Source organism: Anticarsia gemmatalis, chromosome 30 (assembly GCF_050436995.1).
Source record: "Anticarsia gemmatalis isolate Benzon Research Colony breed Stoneville strain chromosome 30, ilAntGemm2 primary, whole genome shotgun sequence".
Taxonomy (NCBI): domain Eukaryota; kingdom Metazoa; phylum Arthropoda; class Insecta; order Lepidoptera; family Erebidae; genus Anticarsia; species Anticarsia gemmatalis.
This window is the reverse complement of record NC_134774.1, coordinates 3619825-3641247: the sequence shown is the minus strand read 5'-3', so window position 1 is coordinate 3641247 and position 21423 is coordinate 3619825. Positions and strand designations below refer to the sequence as shown.

Genomic DNA, 21423 nt, shown 5'->3' with positions numbered 1-21423 from the left:
ACGGCCGCTAGTGTCAATGTTGATCAAGCCCCACCGAAGAATTTTGATATTTGACTTATTAACGTTCATCGTATCTTAATTGTCAATTAGTTCAGCTCACTAAGTGGCCACCCATCTACAAAACGATCGCGCTAAAGGTTCCAGATCGTCTATCAACCGGCGAGCGCAACTAACTACAAGCGCCTCAGTAAAAAATCATAATACAATACAAAAGAATTTATAACAATGCATATTTAATTATAGTGTTAATTATAATTACAATAAGCATGACATTTACATACGATAAAACGTTAAAATGAGGACATAAACAATATCTTTAATTAGCTCTGAAACAAGCATATAAATTAAACTAACTTTTGCTCGCAACTTCGTCCGTGGTTTGAGACTTAGGACAGAATTAATGTATAATAGAATACGGGAATTAACGCGAACACGCTTTTTACCTTAAAATGCGTGTTACTTTCATCCCCTGTTTTATCCCTTTGGTGGTAAAATTGATCGAAATTCCTTTCTTAGATGCCTACGTCATAACATCTACCTGCATGCTAGATTTCAGCCCAATCTGTCCAGCTAGGACATACATAAATACACCATTTTCCAGAATGCGTCATAATATTCCCCGTTTTTGTAACATTTCTCGTTACTTCTCCGCTCCTATTGGTCGTAGCGTGATGATATAAAGTCTATAGCCTTCCTCAATAAATAGGCTGTCTAACACTAAAATAATTTTTAAATCAGATCAGTGGTTCCTGAGATTAGCGCGTTGAAACAAACAAACACTTCAGCTTTATAATATTAGTATAGATTTCACAACAATTGTACACATAAGGAAGCGCAATCAATTACCTATTAACTGATCGTAGTTAAGCCTTTGAGTGATTATAACAATCTTAATCAGTTATATTATACGCATTATCCCTGATTAAATGACTACCGCTAATCGAAAGAAATAATGGAAAATCTTTAAACACGAATTTACTAGAAATACGACTAACTACATACATGTTCGATTCGGCATAATAGGGGAGACTACCAGTCAAATCAGCTACTCTTTATGAAATGTCAAAAACACATTTTAGTATAGAGATACGACATAGTGACGTCACTATTGCAGATTTTCGTTGATATCAAATGAGTGTCTAATAAAATGTTTCAGTCTGTAGTAATTACAATTTCAACACTATTTACCAGCAAAATTACATAGCCTGAGCATTTTATATAAACCTTTTACGAGTACGAGTTTAATATTTTTTCGTTAACCCAGTCAACTACCCAATTCAGCCGGGCGGCAAAACCGAATAGGTATGTGTAGATGAACCTGATAAATATGGCTGAACCGAATATAATATATGAAATAGCAAGAAACCTAAGTTTTAAAAATCATACTACAGTTTCTAAAAACGCCGTTCTTTAAACTACAAAAAAAGTTTTTTAATCGACTTCGCAAAAGGAGGAAATTATCAATTCAATCGCTTCAAGTAACAATGATTTTGGATTTAATAGAGCATGCTGATATTTTACAGACGACAACTTTTTATAATGATAAATCTTTTGATAAGGCATATCACAAAGGGATGCTCTATTAAACTTTAATTTAAAACGTATATTTCAGTAACAAAGAACACTTCTTTCTTTAACTGGTCTCTGCCTACCCCTAGTGGAAGGAGTCGTTATTTTAACTACTAGCAGACTAGCGCGACTTCGTTCTTTCACTGGTCTCTGCCTTCCCCTAATGGAAAAAGTCGTTATTTTAACTACTAGCAGACTTGCGCGACTTCGTCCGAGTATAGTACAATTTTATCCAGTTGATCCCATTCCCGTGGGAACTTTAATCCCATGGATCCCATACAAACTTTGTCATGACAGTTTCGATCATATTAAAAAAAGGAATTATCCAATTTGGTTTAGTTGTTCAAAACTTATGTGCATACAATTCAGTGGTTCATTTTTATTTATAAAGATTTAGGACACCTATTTCATGTAAAATACCTACCTAAAATAATTTTAACGCAAAATTTCCATGTCACAATGTTAGTTACCGTGCTCCTCCGAAACGGCTTGACCAATTCTCATGAAATTTTGGGAGCATATTGAGTAGATCTGTGAATCGGCCAATATCTATTTTTCAAACCCCTAAGTGACACTATTTTTTTGTTAAACTTATTGCTGTTTGCCGGGTCAGCTAGTTATTTATGTAGCCGTAGAACACAAATTTGCAACAGGCATACGGCCAGCAGTGGGCACACATATGCTGACAAGAAGAAGAAAAAGAAGAACACAAATATAATTTAAAATACCCAAAAAAAACTTTCAATGCTAACAAAATAACTTAACAACAACAAGACTCGCACATCATTGTAAATACGCAATACAAACGATTCACTTTCAATTTCATCCTACTAATAAACGTAAACAAAGGCATACCTATCTCGTCCACGGGCACGGAAGCCGGTTCCGTCATTTTGAAAAACACTTGCACAACACACTTATAAAACACAATAACACACACACAATATAAAACAATAAAAGAAAAAATCCAAATAAAATTGCGTTGTTATTTGTGGAGAGTGGGCACGACCGTTCGCGGCGGCGGTCGACGCAAGACTGAATGTAGTGTTTGAATTTAGAACGCGCGTAGGATTGTAAACAAAAGCGGCGCTTGCGCATGTCGCAGGCACAGAAGAATAACGGCGTAAGATGAATACACGATCTTTACAAAATATAATAAAAGTATTTCATTTCCCTCAACGCGAAGTATTTTTTTAGAATTATTAATACTTAAGAACTTTAACATTAAGTTACTTTCATAATTTGAATAAAAAAAAATTAGTTCTTGTATCGGGAGCTTTTTAATTTTCTTTATTTACTAAACCTGTTGTACAAAGAGGTAAGGGAAGTTCTCTACTTATTCCTATGCGAAAGGCATGATTGTCACACCGTTTCGTAGTGGTCTCTTAGACTGGCTTATGCCCGGTTTCTGGTACATTTAGCAGTAGTTTATCTATTCAATAGCGTTTTTTATACGAGTTTAAACTCTACTGATTAGATAAAGTACCGCTAAATGTACGTCTTTAATTCGTTAATCTTGAAGCCACCGTTCTGGTTAATTTAGTTTTACTTGAAGAAAAGTGTCGTATTTATACTTATACCTTTGTTGTCTAGTATATAATGTTTCTACGTAGTTCAGAAGCGGGTGATTGTGCTCGCGACACTGGCGCGATAATACCGGTGCAGCGTGTATCGCTAATTTTAGAATATGTTTGCAAAACATTGAACAAGATCAGTTTGTAACTTCGAGAAGAATGTATTGATAGGATTCCGTAATACGGAAAAACGGAACCATATTCCTAAACGTACTAAACTTTAGGGTACCATAATATTAAGAAATATAAAAAGTATAAACTAGAAAAGCCTAGCAGCACTTTGTCTGACCTGGCAATCGAATCCAAGACCACATGATCAGAAGATACTACTGACCGCGCCACGGAGGCAGTCAATCAATTTGACTGCCTCCGTGGCGCAGTGGTTTAGCTCGCCACGCCGCTACCATTGCGTTGGGAGGTCGTGGGTTCGATTCCCACACGGAATAATAATTATTGGTGCGATCCAGAAATAATTGTTACGGGTCTGGTTGTATTTTGTGTCCGTTGTTAAAGTTTGTATGTTTGTAAAAGTCCCCGCGACACAAGAGCAATTGTTAGTGCGGGAATAGGCTCTTAAAAGAAAAAAAAATGTTTGTTTGTTTGTCGTATGGTTAGTGGTCAACCTAGTGTCAAAGTTGTTTAAGCCGCTCGAGAGGCCTTTGACGTGGCTTAACGACTGTTATCTTAGTAGACAACAAAAATTAATAAACCAAGTAAATAATAAACAGAAGCCTGCACTCAACAATATAAATAGTAAAATTCCTTGAATTTACCTCAACCGAGCATGTTATTACACCTGTACCTTTGTGTAGTATTAAATTCCTTGTAGACTGGTATAAACAAACAATTCTGGCAACGAATAGTTTCGCGAAAAGGCACCATGAATACATATATATATTGCAAGGCTCGCGCAACATCGCTTGCGTCACATAAGAGAGAATGGATCAAATTTATCCCCGTTTTTGTAACATTTTTCGTTGCTACTTCGCTCCTAATGGTGATATATAGCCTTCTCAATAAATGGGCTATCTAACACTGAAAGAATTTTTCAAATCGGACCAGTAGTTCCTGAGATTAGCGCGTTCAAACAAACAAACTCTTCAGCTCTATAATATTAGTATAGATATATCAATCTTATCAATTAACTAGTAATATCAATAATTGTAAATATACTTTAAATAAGAATGACAAAATACCCATTTTCGTGTAAAATCATCACGTCAAAATGACTTCAGCAGTTTTCGAGAAACGTGCTAAAAAAACAATTAGTCAATAACAAAGTCGATGCGATCACGTTGTTTTAACGTCTCGTTTGACTTTCCAGACTGATACAAGTCAGGTAAAGGCACCTCATCATAGTCTTGGCAATAGATATTCCATCATTATATGTGCAGTGTGTGACGTCACAATCGCTTAGGCCAAAATACAATAGACAATTTTTTAATTTTTCAATAAATAACGTGGTATATTCCCATTTGTCATCTACGCTGTCACCCTGGGGTGACAACTGGGAATTTTCTTCCTACTTTTATACCCAATTGTCTCCCCGGGGGACAGTGTTAGAGGGGACAACTGGGAATATACCAATAAGGTACCGTATCATTTAAAATTATCTTTTAAGGCACGGTTGAGGTGCTCATAGCCAGTTGAGATTACCAATTAGTAAACGATATGTGAGTTTAGCAACGCTTGGCGCGATCATTCCTTAGATGGGTGACCGAATAGTGGTATTTGAACCGGGTGTCTCTGTGCGGGAGCACGTAAAAAGTCGGTCCCGGTTGTTGTCAATTAAGATACACGGCAAAAGCCGTTCGGGCGGCTTGAACAACTTTGACACTAGGTTGACCACTAACCATACGATAAAAAGGCACGTTTAGCAATTTAGTATTAAAACCTCGATTGTTTAAAAACTTTTTAGTGACTTCATTAGTATAAACAGCAGCACGTAAATACTAAAATTATCCTTTAATCAATGTTCACGTCATATGTGGCGTGATATTACAATTTATTTATAGTTTGTAATACTTATTTAAGGAAGAATATCATACGAGCATTGATGATGTTTGCTAGAGGAATTTATTTGTATAAAAAGACATGACCAATTTCAGTAAGTAGCCAAAAAAAACCGTATTTGTCACCCTACCCGCACTTGGCCTAGCTTGAAACAAGGCCTAACCCCTCCCTCATTACGGGAGGAGCCCCTTGCCCAGCAATGGGACATTAATGGGGCAACTATTACGACCATAAAATGCTCGACTCACGAATCGAACCCGAGAGCTTATATTCAGTAGCCGCTAATCAAACGTATTAACAGAGTCCCTTAACTTGAAGAGACTTAAGTATCATGTCGTATTTCACGTGTACCCTAGCAACAGATATATTTTCGTACATTACTTAAAAATAAAAGACGCTTCTGTCAGTCGTTATGTTAACAAGAACAGCTAGAATACAGCTCTTAACTAATTAGAATTCAGGTCAAATACCTAGCTCATTGCACAAGATCTGCAGCATCCGTGTTACGCAAACTACTAAGAACACAGCCGCAAGTAGTGACATTTCTTAGTAAATGCAGTAAGCAAACAAATTAAGTGGTCCTCGAAACTTTTAAACTTTCGCGTTGCATATTTTTTATTTATTAAAAAGACTACTCCAGCACTAAGAATTATTCTTGTGTCGCGGGGACTTTTACAAACATACAAGCAATGGACACAAAACAACTATTTGTGGATCGCACAAATAATTGCTCTGAGTGAGAATCGACCCCACGACCTCTCAACGCAATGTTAGTGGTGTGGAAACTTAAACCACTGCGCCACGGAGGCAGTCAGAACATATCTTCTTATGGAATTCTGTCTTAATTTAGCTCAATTTAAAGATATTATGTACTTTAAATAGTACTTCTTCTTATCGTATGGTTAGTGATCAACATAGTGTCGAAGTTGTTCAAGCCCGAAGGCCTTTGACGTGGCTTAACGACTGTTATCTTAGTAGACAACAGCCGGGGCCGACTTTTTACTTGCCCTCTGAAGCACAGAGACGCCCAGCTCAAATACCACTATGCGGTCACCTAGCTATGGGATGACCGCGCCAAGGGTTTCTTAACCCACAGATCGTATACCGACCGGTGAGGACAACTGACTATGAGCGCCATGAATTACAAGGTAAAACCGTTTTCGTGTTATATAAGTATAAATTTATATATTAAGTAAGCATGTACTTTAAATAGTACATAGAAACAATGTACAATATCAAGTGAAACGATTTGAGGTCAATAATGGGTGTATTTGTAAAAGATTACAACTACTACTGGCAGGAACGAACGAGACACAGGTCACGTACACAAAGCTTACAGCGATTTGAGTTTGAGGAGAAGGTTAAGCAATCGAAGTGAGGATGGGAATTGGATGGGTGACCTTTTTTCAGACAAGTGGGTTTTCTATGGCAATGATTGTTTATTTATTTTTGTTCTGAGAGCACGGGAGTAGGATTTTGAGACTGCAAATAAAAACCTTTTTTTTTTTTAATCTTCTTTTCTTGAAAATAAGTTAAATAAAGAAAGAATCCTGTTACACCGGGACTTACAATAATTCTTTATAGATCATATTTTGTCGAACGCATCTAATAAAAAGTGAAAGAAAGGATTCAAATGGTCGACTCCTCTCCCAAAACATAAGATTTAAACTGGACTTCCGAAGCCAGACGTACCCAAGACACTTAACAAAAGAATTTGCCATTAAAATCAAACCAGTACTACTACAAAACTCATTCATACACACACCGTCTATTTACTACGCACTATCATAAAAAGAATCCATACATGTAATACGACTGTACGAGCAAGTAATCACGTATTTTAACTGCACGTTTGGCGCAGTGGTTTAAGCGGTCACCTCGCCGCAACAACCATAGCGCCGCGTGTGGTGGGTTCGAATCCCACCCGGGACAAATCTTTGTGTGATGAGCACGAGTATTTGTTCTGAGCCTGGATGTTAATGTATCTATATAAGTATGTATTTAGAAGTATATAAGTATGTTTATCAGTTATTTGGTTACCATAGTACAAGCTCTGCTTAGTTTGGAATCAAATGACCGTGTGTGAGTTGTCCCATAATATTAATTAATTTATAACTTTGTAAACTCACGTGCTCTTCGAAGTCTGGAGATGTTATCATCATAGACACTTAAAGAGTCGCGTATGAGACATGAGCGAGGCTACCTTGCTCACTAAATACAGTAGCAGTAGGACTAATCAACGAATAGGGCAGCCCAGGTTTAACACCAAATGCATTAAGACCGGGGAAATTCTATAATTCACTAGCCGACCCGCTTCTTCATATTAGATTTTTTTCTGATTTTTTATAACATTTTTTACTGGTACTCTGCTCCTATTGGTAGTAGCGTGATGATGTATACCCTATAGCCTTCCTCGATAAATCGGATATTTAACACTGCAAGATTTTTTTAAATCGGTCCAGTAGTTCCCGAGATTAGCTCGTTCAAACAAACAAACTCTTCAGCTTTATAATATTAGTATAGATTCACAATTATGGTTTCGACATGCTAAATAGGTTTTAAACATTTTTTGTAGCCATCAAGACGATTCCATTCTGGGCGGGGTAGTTCTAAAAAATTTAAAAAAGTCTATGCAATCTTAAGCATTTTGCTTTACCTTGATATGTGCCACTTTAGCATATTTCATTGTATTGGTCTATGAATCAAATTCTTCGAAAAATCCTAGGAACTGTTTTTAGATGATATATTAAGACGAGATGACGGTCACGTAAGACAAAAAATCGCTGCTCGCGAAATGCACGTACGCAGCAACACAGTTATAAGAATCGCGAACAATTTATATGTCTACGTGATTGAACAAACATAGTGCTAAACCTGATTTCCAATTGACTACAAAGATGTTTAAATAGCAGTAAGTTTTTATTTATAACCCCTAAATCTTTTCAAGAGGAGACTCTTGTCCAGCCTTGGGACCGTAGCAAGGATACTGCTGAAAGCACGTTTTCTAGTAATATTAGGTCGGGAAAAAAGTCTTTTCGCATTATAGTATGTATGAACTTGTAATAAAATCTCTTTGGCTTCAAGAATCACAAATGAGTACACGGTTCATTAGGTTTCTTTCAGTGAGCTCGTAAAGTACTCAAATATCGAGCATTTTTGTGTAGAGAAAAGATTTTATTACAAGTTCAAACAAACTGTATTGCGAAAAGACTTTTTTAATCCATAATCCATACTTAATATTATAAATGCTAAAGTAACTTTGTCTGTCTGTCTGTTACTCAATCACGCCTAAACTACGCAATCAATTTGCATGAAATTTGGTATGGAGATATTTTGATACCCGAGAAAGGATATAGGCTACTTTTTCCCCGGAAAAATTACGCATCCCCATGGGAAAATTCAGTTTAAGGACGAAGTCGCAGGTAAAAGCTAGTTTTCTATATGCTATGAGGCCACAAAAAAATCACGCGCAAAATCTATTTTAAATATACCAAATTAGTCAAGGATATATGGCCTATTGCTCTACTGAACCGAGACATTGCCTTTCATATAGTTTTTATATACTTTACAATAGTTCAGCAGTCAGGAAATGTAATCGTATACTAAGTTATTTAATACGTCTTAGTATTATGTAATTAATATTATATAGTTTGTGTCATAATTATGTTTATGTACGTAATACAATAGAGCTATGATAGACTAGATTCTTCCCGCGACTTCGTCCGCATGAAAAGAATTTTAACTGGTAAAACGTATCTCATGTAGTAATCCAGGTTATAAACTACCCGTGTTCTAAATTTAATCAAAATCTGTCCAGTAGTTTTTTCGTGTAAGAGTAACAAACATAAATCCGATAGGCAGTCGCTCCCTGAAACACAGGTCCGATAGACAGTCCCTTCATGTAAAATACTGGTGTAATCTTCATGTAATACCAGTATTTTACATGGAGCGACTGTCTATCTGACCTCCACAACACAGTTACCTGTGTTATAACACGATACTTAGTAAGACTGGTTGTCAGACTTTCAAGCTTCTGACTACTGTTAACGACCGCCAAAGATCTTTGAAAATGACAGCTGGGACCCTGAATTAGAAGTGCCTTCCGAAACACGGAGGAACTCGGTATGTATAATATGGTCACCCATCCAGTGACCAACCTCGGCAAGCGTGGCTTAACCTCAGAGAGGTTATAGTTTCTGAGGTACATTTAGCGGTAGTTTATCTATTCAATAGCGTTTAAACTCATACAAAAAAACGTTATCGAATAGATAAACAACCGCTAAATGTACTAAGAAACCGGGGGTTAGCTATGGAAAGTAATGGCTTTATTTTGCTTTTCTACTTCTCAATGACTGTACGTCACAATGCACAGCTATAAATACACACACACACACCTGGCATGTGTGTATGTGTGTGTGTGTGTGTGTGACGTCACATCGTATGATACGTCCACGTGTGGCTGCAATATTGTAGTGTGTAGTAAGTATTGAGTGGAAATTGCTAGAGTTGTAGAGATTTTCCTATTGAAAGCGAGTGGGTTATTTATACTTTGATGAGAAATAAACTCGTGGGTTCAGAATTTAGTTAGTTTTGCGATTATTTCGGGTGACATACATGATAAATGCCACACTCATTATCTATCTAATTAGCCCGTTTTCAGCCACTGTTGAGTATAGGCCTCCCCCTCAGCACGCCACTTTATCCTGCGCTTCATTTCGGCCCGTGACCAACAATGTCGCCCGACCATCTAGTTGGGAGCCTTCCTTGAGACCTTCGCTCTTTCCATGGCCGTTCAGTGATTGCTTTAGTCCACCTTCCATCTTTACGCCTAGCCAAATGTCCTGCCCATTATAGTCTAAATAAATATAACACAAAGGTGACTGACTAACATAGTGATCTATCAACGCACAGCCCAAACCACTGGACGAATCGAGCTGAAATTTAGCGGTAGATGTTATGACGTAGGCATTCGCTAGGAAAGGATTTCGATCTATTCTGCCCCCAAGGGGATGAAAGTTTGTATGAAAGTTCTGTCGGACGGAGTCACGGGCAACAGCTAGTTTATTATACATACGTTCAACAACCGTAGGTATTCTCAGGCGTGATTTTCTAAAGTATTTTAAATATTCAAGGCTCGTATAAAATGGCCTTTGTTTCCTTTGTATAATGAACAATATGGGAGTCTAATGCTTTTGCTGTGGAGTAAGGTATCATTTGTGATAGTTATCTTATGCCTGTAAAGGCTTAAGTGAAATGTTTCTTTTGAGACATTAGCCTTCTTTACACACACACATTCTATCACGCATGAAACAACAATCGCGCGTGAAAGAGCGCGCGTGTAAGGGAAAAGGAAAGACCACGCGCCGCGCTCATCCGTCAAGCCCGCGAAGAAAATCGCGAGCGAAGAGCGCGCTGTTTTCCCTCGCGTAATCCAAAGTGCGATAGAGTGTTTGTGTAAACACATTTAACTTCGAAAAGTTATTGGTGTGTTGCCGGGTACGAATCATCGACCACTTGCGTCAGAGGCGCAACTTAGACCACCATTTTATATCTATACTAATCTATACTAATATTATAAAGCTGAAGAGTTTGATTGTTTGTTTGTTTGTTTATTTGTTTGTTTGTTTGAACGCGCTAATCTCAGGAACTACTGGTTCGATTTGAAAAATTATTTCAGTGTTAGTTAGCCCATTTATCGAGGAAGGCTATAGGCTATATAACATCACGCTACGGCCATTAGGAGCGGAGTAGTAAAGGAAAAAATTTACAAAAACGGGGAAAATTTTGACCCATTCTCTCTTATGTGACGCAAGCGAAGTTGCGCGGGTCAGCTAGTACAGATATATAGCTAACTAGTACTCTATAAAACAATGGATTCGGTAGTAACACTGTTATCAAAGTGGCACGAGAGCCAAATAGTAACGTTCCTGAATCAATATTGTCAGTACTTATGCCTTATCTATCGCGTGATAACACACTAACGCTAGCTTTGAACTAAACTACTAGTGGTCAGTATAGTATATACAATTAAACTTCGTGTTTTAGACATAGAGTTGTAGCGGCTCGCTACATACAGCGACATCTACTGGGACCAGCGCGCAACCAACCACCACGCGCAGTGTGACTGACGTCACAAGTCCTAGATCGCGCTATCGAAGTTTGCACTGCAACTGACTATATATACAAGTTCCCGACTACAACAGTCGGGCAGCCTAGGCCCACCAGGCACGATCACCTCGCCTGGTCGGAGGATCCTCCCTTTGTGTTGGAGGAACATGATCACCTCGTTCCTCCACAGAGTGACCAGACCCTGACCTAAAGTGCACTAATTTGTAGTTAATTTATTTTTTAAAGACAACTCCTGCATTAAGAATTGCTCTTGCGTCGCGGGGACTTTTACAATAATAGATACAAAGTACTACCAGACCAGAAACAATTATTTGTGGATCGCACAAATAATTGTTCTGTGTGGGAATCGAACCCCCGACCTTCCGACTTAATGGTAGCGTTGTTAGTTAAATGTTGGCTGGTTTCACTAAAACTGGCCGCCGTAGCCGTTTATCGTCTTGGTCATTCTTTCAACCTTTGATTTCTTAAAATACAATAATGATTTTCGATAATATCAAAAATGGAATAGCTGGTTTTTGCCTCTGAGTTCGAGCAGAAGTAGCTCTGCCGGACCCTCTAGTATTTATAAATATTGTTTTTTCAATGATTTATTCAGAATCGTATGTTCAATAACCTTGAATATTTATTGTAAAAGTTCAAAATGTCAGACAAACAATAGCTCTGTAATTGTTATTAGTTCATGTTTAAACAATAGAGTACTTGTGAAGGACAATAAATTATTTACTGGAGGCCGCCCGTGACTTCGTCCGCGTGGAAACCCTTCCCGTTTAAATCCCGATCCTCGGAAACTCCGGGATAAAAAGTAGCCTATATGTTATTCAGGGTCTTCAGCTACTTACATACCAAATTTCAGCGCAATCGGACCAGTAGTATTTGCGTGAAAGAGTAACAAACATACATACATACTAACAAACTTTCGCATTTATAATATTAGTAGGAATTACTAACTAGAGGACCCGTGCGGCTTCGCTCGGAAAATTAGAAGTTGACTTTCTTTTCTAACCCGCTGAGGGATGATTGATTTTGATCTATCTCGTAGAGTGCAGCCAACGTTTGTAATGTAAGCGCAAAAAAATGAATTTATTTAGACTTTCCATTAGAAATCTTGAAATTATCAGTGGTTCTCTTATATATTAAGCATATTAAACTTCCTCTGAAACACTCTATCTATTAAGAAAAAACTGCATCAATATGTGTTGTGTAGTTTTAAAGATCTAAGACAACAACAGATCATACAAACTACGGACACAACGTACAACCAGACGCAAAAAACTATTTGTGGATCTAAAAATGAATCGAACCCGCGACCTCCCGACGTGGTAGTAGCTTAGCAACCTTAACCTCTCCGCCATAATTTTTGGCATCTTCATTGATTCTTCTAAATAAATTATTTTGTTTGTAATTTGCTTCAATCTCTACAAACTTCCCTTCCTTCTTTCACATCCATACATCTTGTTATACAAAACTCTCTTTTCCATCTTTATTCTACTTAATAATTAAAAATCAATGTATGTACATATGTATGAGAGATATGTTCGTTCAATCATGTGACATTCTTGTTTACTATCTACATAATCGGTTCTGAATGAATTGTTTTCATACAAACATGTACGGTAAAGGCATATTTGTGGAGACATACATACATACACACATATATACTATCACAACTTTTTCCTATAGGGGTAGACAGAGACCACAGATGGTACGATCCTTACCTAATATGTACGAAAAACCAATTTCGGGGTAAAAAGTAGCCCGGTTTAGCAATTTTCCGTGGAAGCGTAACAAACACACATACATCCTCACAAATAGTCGCATCTATACTAATATTATAAAGCTGAAGAGTTTGTTTGTTTGATTGTTTGTTTGTTTGAACGCGCTAATCTCAGGAACTACTGGTCCGATTTGAAAAAATATTTAGTGTCAGTGTTAGATAGCCCATTTATCGAGGAAGGCTATAGGCTATATAACATCACGCTACGTTCATTAGGAGCAGAGTAGCAATAAAAAATGTTACAAAAACGTGGAAAATTTTGACCCATTCTCTTATGTGACGCAAGCGAAGTTGCGCGGGTCAGCTAGTTTATAATATTAGGTAGGATTGAATATGTGTTTAAGATAGTATTCTACGAACTTCCATAATCCAATATTTACAAGATGACTCAGAATGTGTAAGTGCGCATCAAAATCTCGCTTAGATCAATAACACACGTCTTTCAATTGTAAACACGACTATATCAATATTTTATTATCAAAACAAGACTTCACTTGCTGATATTAGGCATCAAACATGTATAATTCAATGAAAAATATATACTCGATTAAATTAGTTTCTCGACGTTTCGGAAATTTAATTGAGTAATTATTAAATAAGCATATCTATACAAATATTATAAAGCTGAAGAGTTTGCTAGAACGCGCTTATTTAAGGAACTACTGGTTCGAATCGAATAAATATTTTACTGTTTATTAGCCTATTTATCGAGGAAGGCTGTAGGCTATATAACACGCTACGACCAATAGTACCTACCAGTAAAAAATGTTACAAAAACGGGGAAAATGTTGACCCATTCGCTCTTATGTGACGCAAGCGAAGTTGCGCGGGTCAGCTAGTAAGCATATAAGATAATATACTACATGCTCTTTCCATATACTATTTCCATAGACTTAAACCGTGAAGACGCTCAACTCAAATACCCACTAAGCTGTCACTCATCTATAAAGAAGTCTTACCAAAGGTTGCTTACCCCGTCTATCGTTTTTCGCAACTAACAAAGTTCATATAAAACTTTTATCTCAAAAGCATCGAGACGTCTGCACGCGACGACGGTCGTAAACCAAATGAGATTTCAAATCAAATTTCGAAGGGCGTTGACCTCGGTTATTGACTTTTTTTATGTGAAGGAATAAATTAAGTTTTCTTTTTTGGTGAAAGTTTTAATTGTTTATAATTAGTAGGTGCAAGCCGTTATAGTTTATGGTTGGTTAATTTTATTATATTAAAGTACCAGTACGTGAACTATGAGCACATTCAAGCCATTGTATTTTAGCCAATAGAAGCAAAATGAGTTTAGTGTGTTCAACAAATATACTTACAAAAATAAAATTGGCGTCTGTCTACTTTTGGTCTGACTTAGGTCTGAAAATAAGACTTTTCTAACCAATAAAGAAGAAATCAACCTAGTCCATTGAAATGTATCATTTTTAGGCCTTAGCCTCCGTTAAACAGAAGACGCAATTTTTAATAATGAAGCCCAAAATGTAACTTCTCAATGGACTAACCCATTACTATCCCATAGATGGGCAAAGACCTTCTCCGAAAATAAAAATCAAATCAATTGTTCATTTAGGTCAAATGCTGACACTTATGATAGTCAATGATACAGAGAGTGAATTTACCGCCAGTTCGGAAGGTAAGGCTAATGAGAAGAGCTGGCATCAGACATCTGGCCACTCGTTTTTTTTCTGAGTCCCGTATTGAGATTGGTCAGGGCCTTCACGCTAGAAAAAAATACGTGTTGGGACTTCGACTTCGCATGCCTTCTACCACGCTGAGAACACGCAAGGTTTTTTTTTTCTTTTTTAAAAGACAACTCCCGCACTAAGAATTGCTCTTGTGTCACGGGGACTTTTACAAACATACAAACAACGGACACAAAGCACAACCAGGCCCGAAACAATTATGTGTGGATCGCACAAATAATTGCTCCGTGTGGGAGTCGAACCCACGACCTCCCGACGCTGTAGTGTTGGCGCGGTGGCCTAAACCACTGCGCCACAACTTTGCATCCCTTCAAGAACTGTTTAACACAACTCTCAGGCATGTATTTCATGAACCAAACGCATGTCCATCTATTTGTTAAAACATTTCTTAAGAACACTAAGTCGTTGTCTCTTATTGTGTTAAAACATCGTGATATATCATTTCATGGTACGATAATTGTTTGCAAACATATTGTTTAGATATGAAAAGCTATTGATGATGCCTCGTGGATATTGCGTGTGTTTCTGTAAAAGACATAAGGACGAATTTTCCATCGTTAGATAACGCGGCCTAGAACAGTGATAGGTGAAAGAAAATAACTCCTTTAAAAAGACGACTACCGCATTAAGAATTGCTCTCGTGTCGCGGGGACTTTTACAAACATACAAACAACGGACAAGTACAACCAGACTCGAAACAACTATCTGTGGTTCGCACAAATAATTGCTCCTTGTGGGAATCGAACTCACGACCTCCCGACGCAATGGTAACGGCGTGGTGACCTCAACCACTGCGCCACGGAGAGCACACTCCTTGTTTCCCGAACAAGGGAAAGATTAGGCCTTGAGTCCACCACGCTGGCCAAGTGCGGGTTGAGGACTTTGCATGCCCTCAATAAATATGTTAAAGAACTTTTAGGCATAGTTTAGGCTTTACTCATAATAGTAGAAGTCGGACAAAACGCCAGATGATAAATAAGGTATCGTAAAGGTATTTTAGTTTATTATTCGGTCATAAGATTCCAAAAATGTGTTTCACCGTCGAAAATCTGTTTTCTTCACATAAACCTTCGCCTTATTTATTACATAAACAGGCATATAAAGGAGGATATTTTCGCTTCGACCTTCAAAGGTCATCTGTACCAAGTGGCAGACGTCTGGTGCAGTTCAATGACCTGCAAGTGACCTTAAGGGTTTAAAACGACCTATCTTGTTTGAAAATGATTGATTCTTTGTTTTTATTTTGGTAGACGCTTCCGTGGCGCAGTGGTTAAGGTCGCCACGCCACTATCAGTAATTCGAAAGGTCATAGGTTCGATACCCACACGGGACAGTTTCTTTTCGGTCTGTTTGTACTTTGTGTTCGTTGTTTGTATGTTTGTAAAAGTCCCCGCGACTAAACCAATTTTGATGAAATTTGGCCTGGCCTGGGGCAAAACATTCCAACAATGTGTTTCCAAAGGCACGTTAAATTGTGGGCCCCCACTGTCATTTTGGAAGATCTTTGACAGTCGTTAACAGTAGTCAGAAGCTTGAAAGTCTGACAACCAGTCTTATTAGGTATCGTGTTATAACCCAGGTAGCTGTGTTGTAGAGGTCAGATAGACAGTCGCTCCATGTAATACTAGTATCCAGCTGCATCCTGTGAGACTGGAAGCCGACTCCAAGTTGGAAGAAAGGCTAGACTGATGATGAATGTGTTTAATCTAAGTTCGGGTCAATGTAAATTTATCTATACGTGATAGTCCCCATGTAATAATAGAGAGATAATGTTATCAAAATGTCATAGATAGTTGTTATAGACATAAAGTGCCTTCCCGAGCTTTGCCAGTTAATCTATTCGAGTGTTTAGCAAATAATATAGAACGTGTCGCTAATAATATTTATTGTATGGTTGTTTTTGAGTTTATTATGCAAAAATTACTGGACAGATTTCGATGAAATTTTGCATATAGATAGTTTATAATGTTCCTCTGTGGGGCAGGACATTATTATTAATGTGGATAAACATTATAATGTATGTTATATCTATCAATCTTTTGAAAAGGATGTTTGTTACTCTTTTACGCAAAAATGAACTGTACAGTCATTTTTGCGTATCATATAATGTTAAAACTCTTCGATAATACAGGCTAAACATCAGAAATTACAGTTATATAAAGTGTATTTGTTTGTTTATTAAACGCTCTCATCTCAGAAACTATCTCTCTATGCCTGAGGCAACAAAAAAATCAGTACAAATGCAAGTAAAACAGCGAAACAAAGCTAGTATATCACACTTTTACTCAAAATAATAACAATAGCTATCTATCCATGAGTTATATCAAAGGCTATCCTTTACCGACAGTTAGTTATTGCAATTCCGAAACATTTTTTTGTCCTTCAAAGCGTCAAGTACTAGGGTAGCATAAACGTGAAGCAAATATATAATTCAATACAAAGTACAGACTTCCTCCTTCATACTTCCTTTGAGGATAAAACAATGCATTATTATTTAAATTATTTATTCAACACGTTTGCATTTCAGTGAGATATTTCCTGTTTTACAGTTAAACTCTTCGCGTGTTCTGCTAGCCTGGTACGTTTGGACAAATTGTAGTTATATTGGAGTATAGTTACCTCGAGATAGTTTATAGAAAATCTACATACATACATACATAATATCACGCCTGTTATACCCTAATGTGTAGGCAGAGGTGTATGAAATACACTCACGTTTCGCCATTAATTTAGAATGTTTATTCGCACTAAATAGGAGGCGAGCCTATTGCCATTTACGGTACATTACCATACTCTGGACTAGTATTGATAATAATGTAATATAACTTAGAAAGAGACCAATAGCAGTTTATCCTACCTGGAAATCAAATTCGGGACCTCGTGGTTAGCAGTCGGACACACTTCCAACTGCGATACACAGGCAGTTAGAGCATGTTCATACGATTTACAATCTTCTTGCATACATTCATACACACCTGCTTAAAACTCCTTGCTTGTACTACGAGCCTGGTACTTTTCATGACGATCCTACTACCTGTCTAGTAGGACTACTGTATACTGGACATTTGCTATTTACAACTGGACAGGCAGTTAAATAGTTGCAACTATATAGTAAACTTAAGTTAGATTTCAAAATCATGAAGATTTTCCATGTAATGTACAAAATTACAACATTAAGTACTTCTTAGCTTACTTTTCCTACAAGCGGGTCTATATACGGGTACATCTCCTTGCTTGTACTTCAAGCCTGGTACATTTCATAATGTTAAAACTACCTGACAAATATTGAGCCGAATAAAGGAAAAATGTAACATTTCATATTATGTCTCATTTAATACGTTCTACGCTTGAAGCATAGTTACAACTCCTTGTATGTTCTGCGAGCCTAGTACTTGTTTCATCTTAATGTTACCTTTGAAGATCATTTTCACCTGCTCTTTTCGATGCTTAGTCATCATTTTGTATGTATAAAACACGGTATTAAATAATACTAAATATGAACCATATTTCATCAAAATTCGTTTAGTAGTTTTTTGCATAAAAGAGTACAAAACAAAGATTAATTAATAAAACTTATGTATTTATATACTCCTAAGTTCACAATAATTTCAATTAACTTACATAGTGTTTTGTATTTAGATCGAATTGTTTGTTTAATTTAGCGTTCTATAGCCGAAATGAACATACATATGTACAAAAATACTACCACGCCTTTTTCCCATAGGAGTGGGAAAAGACCATAGAAGTGGGAAAAGACCAAAAAAGCCGAAACATCAAGAAATATTCGCGGCCTACCAACATTACTAAACAAGTCGGGATAGATTAGCAATCTATCTAGCTCTCTACAACTGTAGATATAATATTGCAACAGCATCACTATCTGCAAAGTCATTTCCTACTATACGATGCACATGTCCCCGATTGGCTGAGTGCCAATAAACGTATATACAAGTGGCGATGAACTTCCTAAACCAAAAATATCTAAATATTATGACGACATTTTCGAGAGAAATTTAGAATTAAATATTATTTTTGAAATGTGCCCGTGAGATGGCAATATACTGTAATATTATAAAAGTGAAAGCTATGTGTTCACCGGTCGGTTAACGATTTGTAAGTTAAGAAATGTTTTGTGCGGAAACGTAATGGATGGGTGACCCTTTTTTTTGGTATTTGAGCTAGGTGCCTTCATGACGACTAAAGGCACTTATTTTTTTATCTTAATGCCCTTTTTAATCCCCGTTTACTTACTGAAGACAAACACTATCATAATACAAGTTAATCGTCACTTCCTATAGTTCATTTTGGATAGCAATTTCTACAGAATTCAGTTAATGAGAGATCATATTGACGTGTCTCACATAGCAACAATAATAAAGAAAAATGCAATGAGTGTTAAACAATGAAAATTATAGGTATGATACCTTTTTCCATTATTTCTTTACTAGACTTAACGATCGAATCATACTTAAAATGCCCGCCCGTGACTTCGTCTACGTGGAAACCCTTCCCGTGTAAATCCCGATCCCTCGGGAACTCCGAGATAAAAAGTAGCCTATGTGTTTTTCTGGGTCTTCAGCTACCTACATACCAAATTTCATCGCATACGGTTTCGTAGTATTTGCGTGAAAGAGTAACAAACATCCATACATAAATTCTCACAAACTTTCGCATTTATAATATTAGTAGGATAGCTGTCCAAATTCTTCCTAATTACCTAACCGAAACTTATTCAGGAGCAGTCAAAACTAACGTGAATTTAAACGCATAATCTGTTAAGTAGTGATTCAAAATTAAAAATTGCTAATCACCTGCGCAATTTGCCCTAAAATTCGTGGCTCCAATACGTAATGGGTTCAATGCCAAGAGCGCACATGTAGCTCATTAGCATACAAACATACAAACATACATAATATATTTAATTAATTGTTTGTTTATCATTTGAGCGTCAACAGAAGCAACGTGGCTTCGGACAAAATATCGCATAGAATTCTCTCGATAATGCAATTTGAACAATAAAAACTTTCTGAATAAGTGATAGAAGCATAGTGTTAGTCAAATATATAAAAATAACTGCAATAATCTGGGGGCACGGTATTGCCCCCGCAAGTCGAGCAAAAAAAGGATAAAATAGGTAAAATATTTCTAATATTTGCATGATAATAACTTATGTAATAACTTAAGACAGAAGGTCCTTTAAGTAGAGACTAAATAGATTAAACGACTTGGTATTACATAGATCTCACCACTTTTTACAGCAGAGAGACTGAGCTGCGAGACTTAGGGTTTTTACAGAATGTTTTTGATGGCATCAACTGTTTTCTCTCAATTAAAATACTGGGTAGATTAGACAATAAAATTGGACATTTTATAGACGACTATTTATTGTTTAAATCAATCCCATTATATATACTTATACGAAGCCGAGCAGATCAGCAAGTTGTTTAAAAAGAACGTAATACATTTAACCTAACATTATATCAAACACATTTTAGCGTTAGCAAAGCTGTTATCACAGCGACCTTGCTAGCTTATCAGTTAAACCACGTGTTATAATATCTCACTTTGTTATAATATTTAGATACTAGTGAACCTGGCAGACATTGTTCTATAGTTTAGAACAGTGGTTCCCAACCAGTGGTCCGTGGAAGTAAAATATGGTCCGCGAATGATTTGAAAATTTAAAATTTTCAGGATGATTATAACACTTTATTTTTAATATACTTTAGTGGTCCTGGACTAAGAAAAGGTTGGGAACTCCTGGTTTAGAACAATGTCTGCCAGGACCACAAGTATCTAAATAATATAACAAATTATGGGTTAAATTTATTATTTAAGTAAGGCTAGGTGCTATTCGAATGGGTGCTCTAGATAGACTATCTAAGACAATCTATACGATTCTATACTAATATTATAAAGCTGAAGAGTTTGTTTGTTTGAACGCGCTAATCTCAGGAACTACTGGTCCGATTTGAAAAAATCTTTCAGTGTTAGATAGTCCATTAATCGAGGAAGGTTATAGGCTATATATCATCACGCTACGACCAAAAAGAGCAGAGCAGCAATAAAAAATGTTACAAAAACGGGGAATATTATGTGACGCAAGCGACGTTGCGCGGGTCAGCTAGTTTGAAGTAAATCTCAAATACCTACTCACAATACAACAATGTTTCAACGCTTGCAATTGTCCAATCAGCGCAGTCTATATATATCCAGGGGTCTACGTACTGTGCAGTAAATTGAAACTGATTGAAAGATGGTCCAATTGGTGTCACGAGGACCCCCTCCAGAGGTCATAAGAGACATTGCTGTTGCTGGGACCAATTTATAAACAAAAAGTAGTTTAGATCTTTTTTTTGAGGCGCCCGTAGCCAGTTGCGCTCACCGGTCGGTAAACGATCTATGGGTTAAGCAAACCTTGGCGCGGTTGTTCCATAGATGGGTGACCGCAAAGTGGTATTTGAACAGGGCGTCTCCGTGCTTCAGAGGGCACGTAAAAAGTCGGTCCCGGTTGTTGTCAATTATGATAACAGTCGTTAAGCCACGTCAAAGGCCTTCGGGCGGCTTGAACAACTTTGACACTAGGTTGACTACTAAACATACGATAAGAAGATAATAAGAAGAAGAAGATCTTTTTTAGGGTTCCGTAGTTCCC

The 21423-nt window shown here is 37.1% G+C and overlaps 1 protein-coding gene across 2 annotated transcripts in view; it reads right to left on the bottom strand.

Moving 5' to 3' along the window:
• The window catches only part of BNIP3 (BCL2 interacting protein 3), a 56545-nt gene that overhangs the window by 27315 nt on the left and 7807 nt on the right, over positions 1-21423 (bottom strand). The window contains exon 1 of one of the 2 annotated variants that reach the window (XM_076133935.1): positions 2425-2610. The exons of the other annotated variant lie outside the window; for it this stretch is intronic. Within the exon in view, the coding sequence (XP_075990050.1) occupies positions 2425-2461 (37 nt within the window). The 5' untranslated portion in view covers positions 2462-2610. Of the gene's footprint in view, positions 1-2424; positions 2611-21423 lie in introns of those variants that run through there. 2 annotated transcript variants of the gene reach the window in all.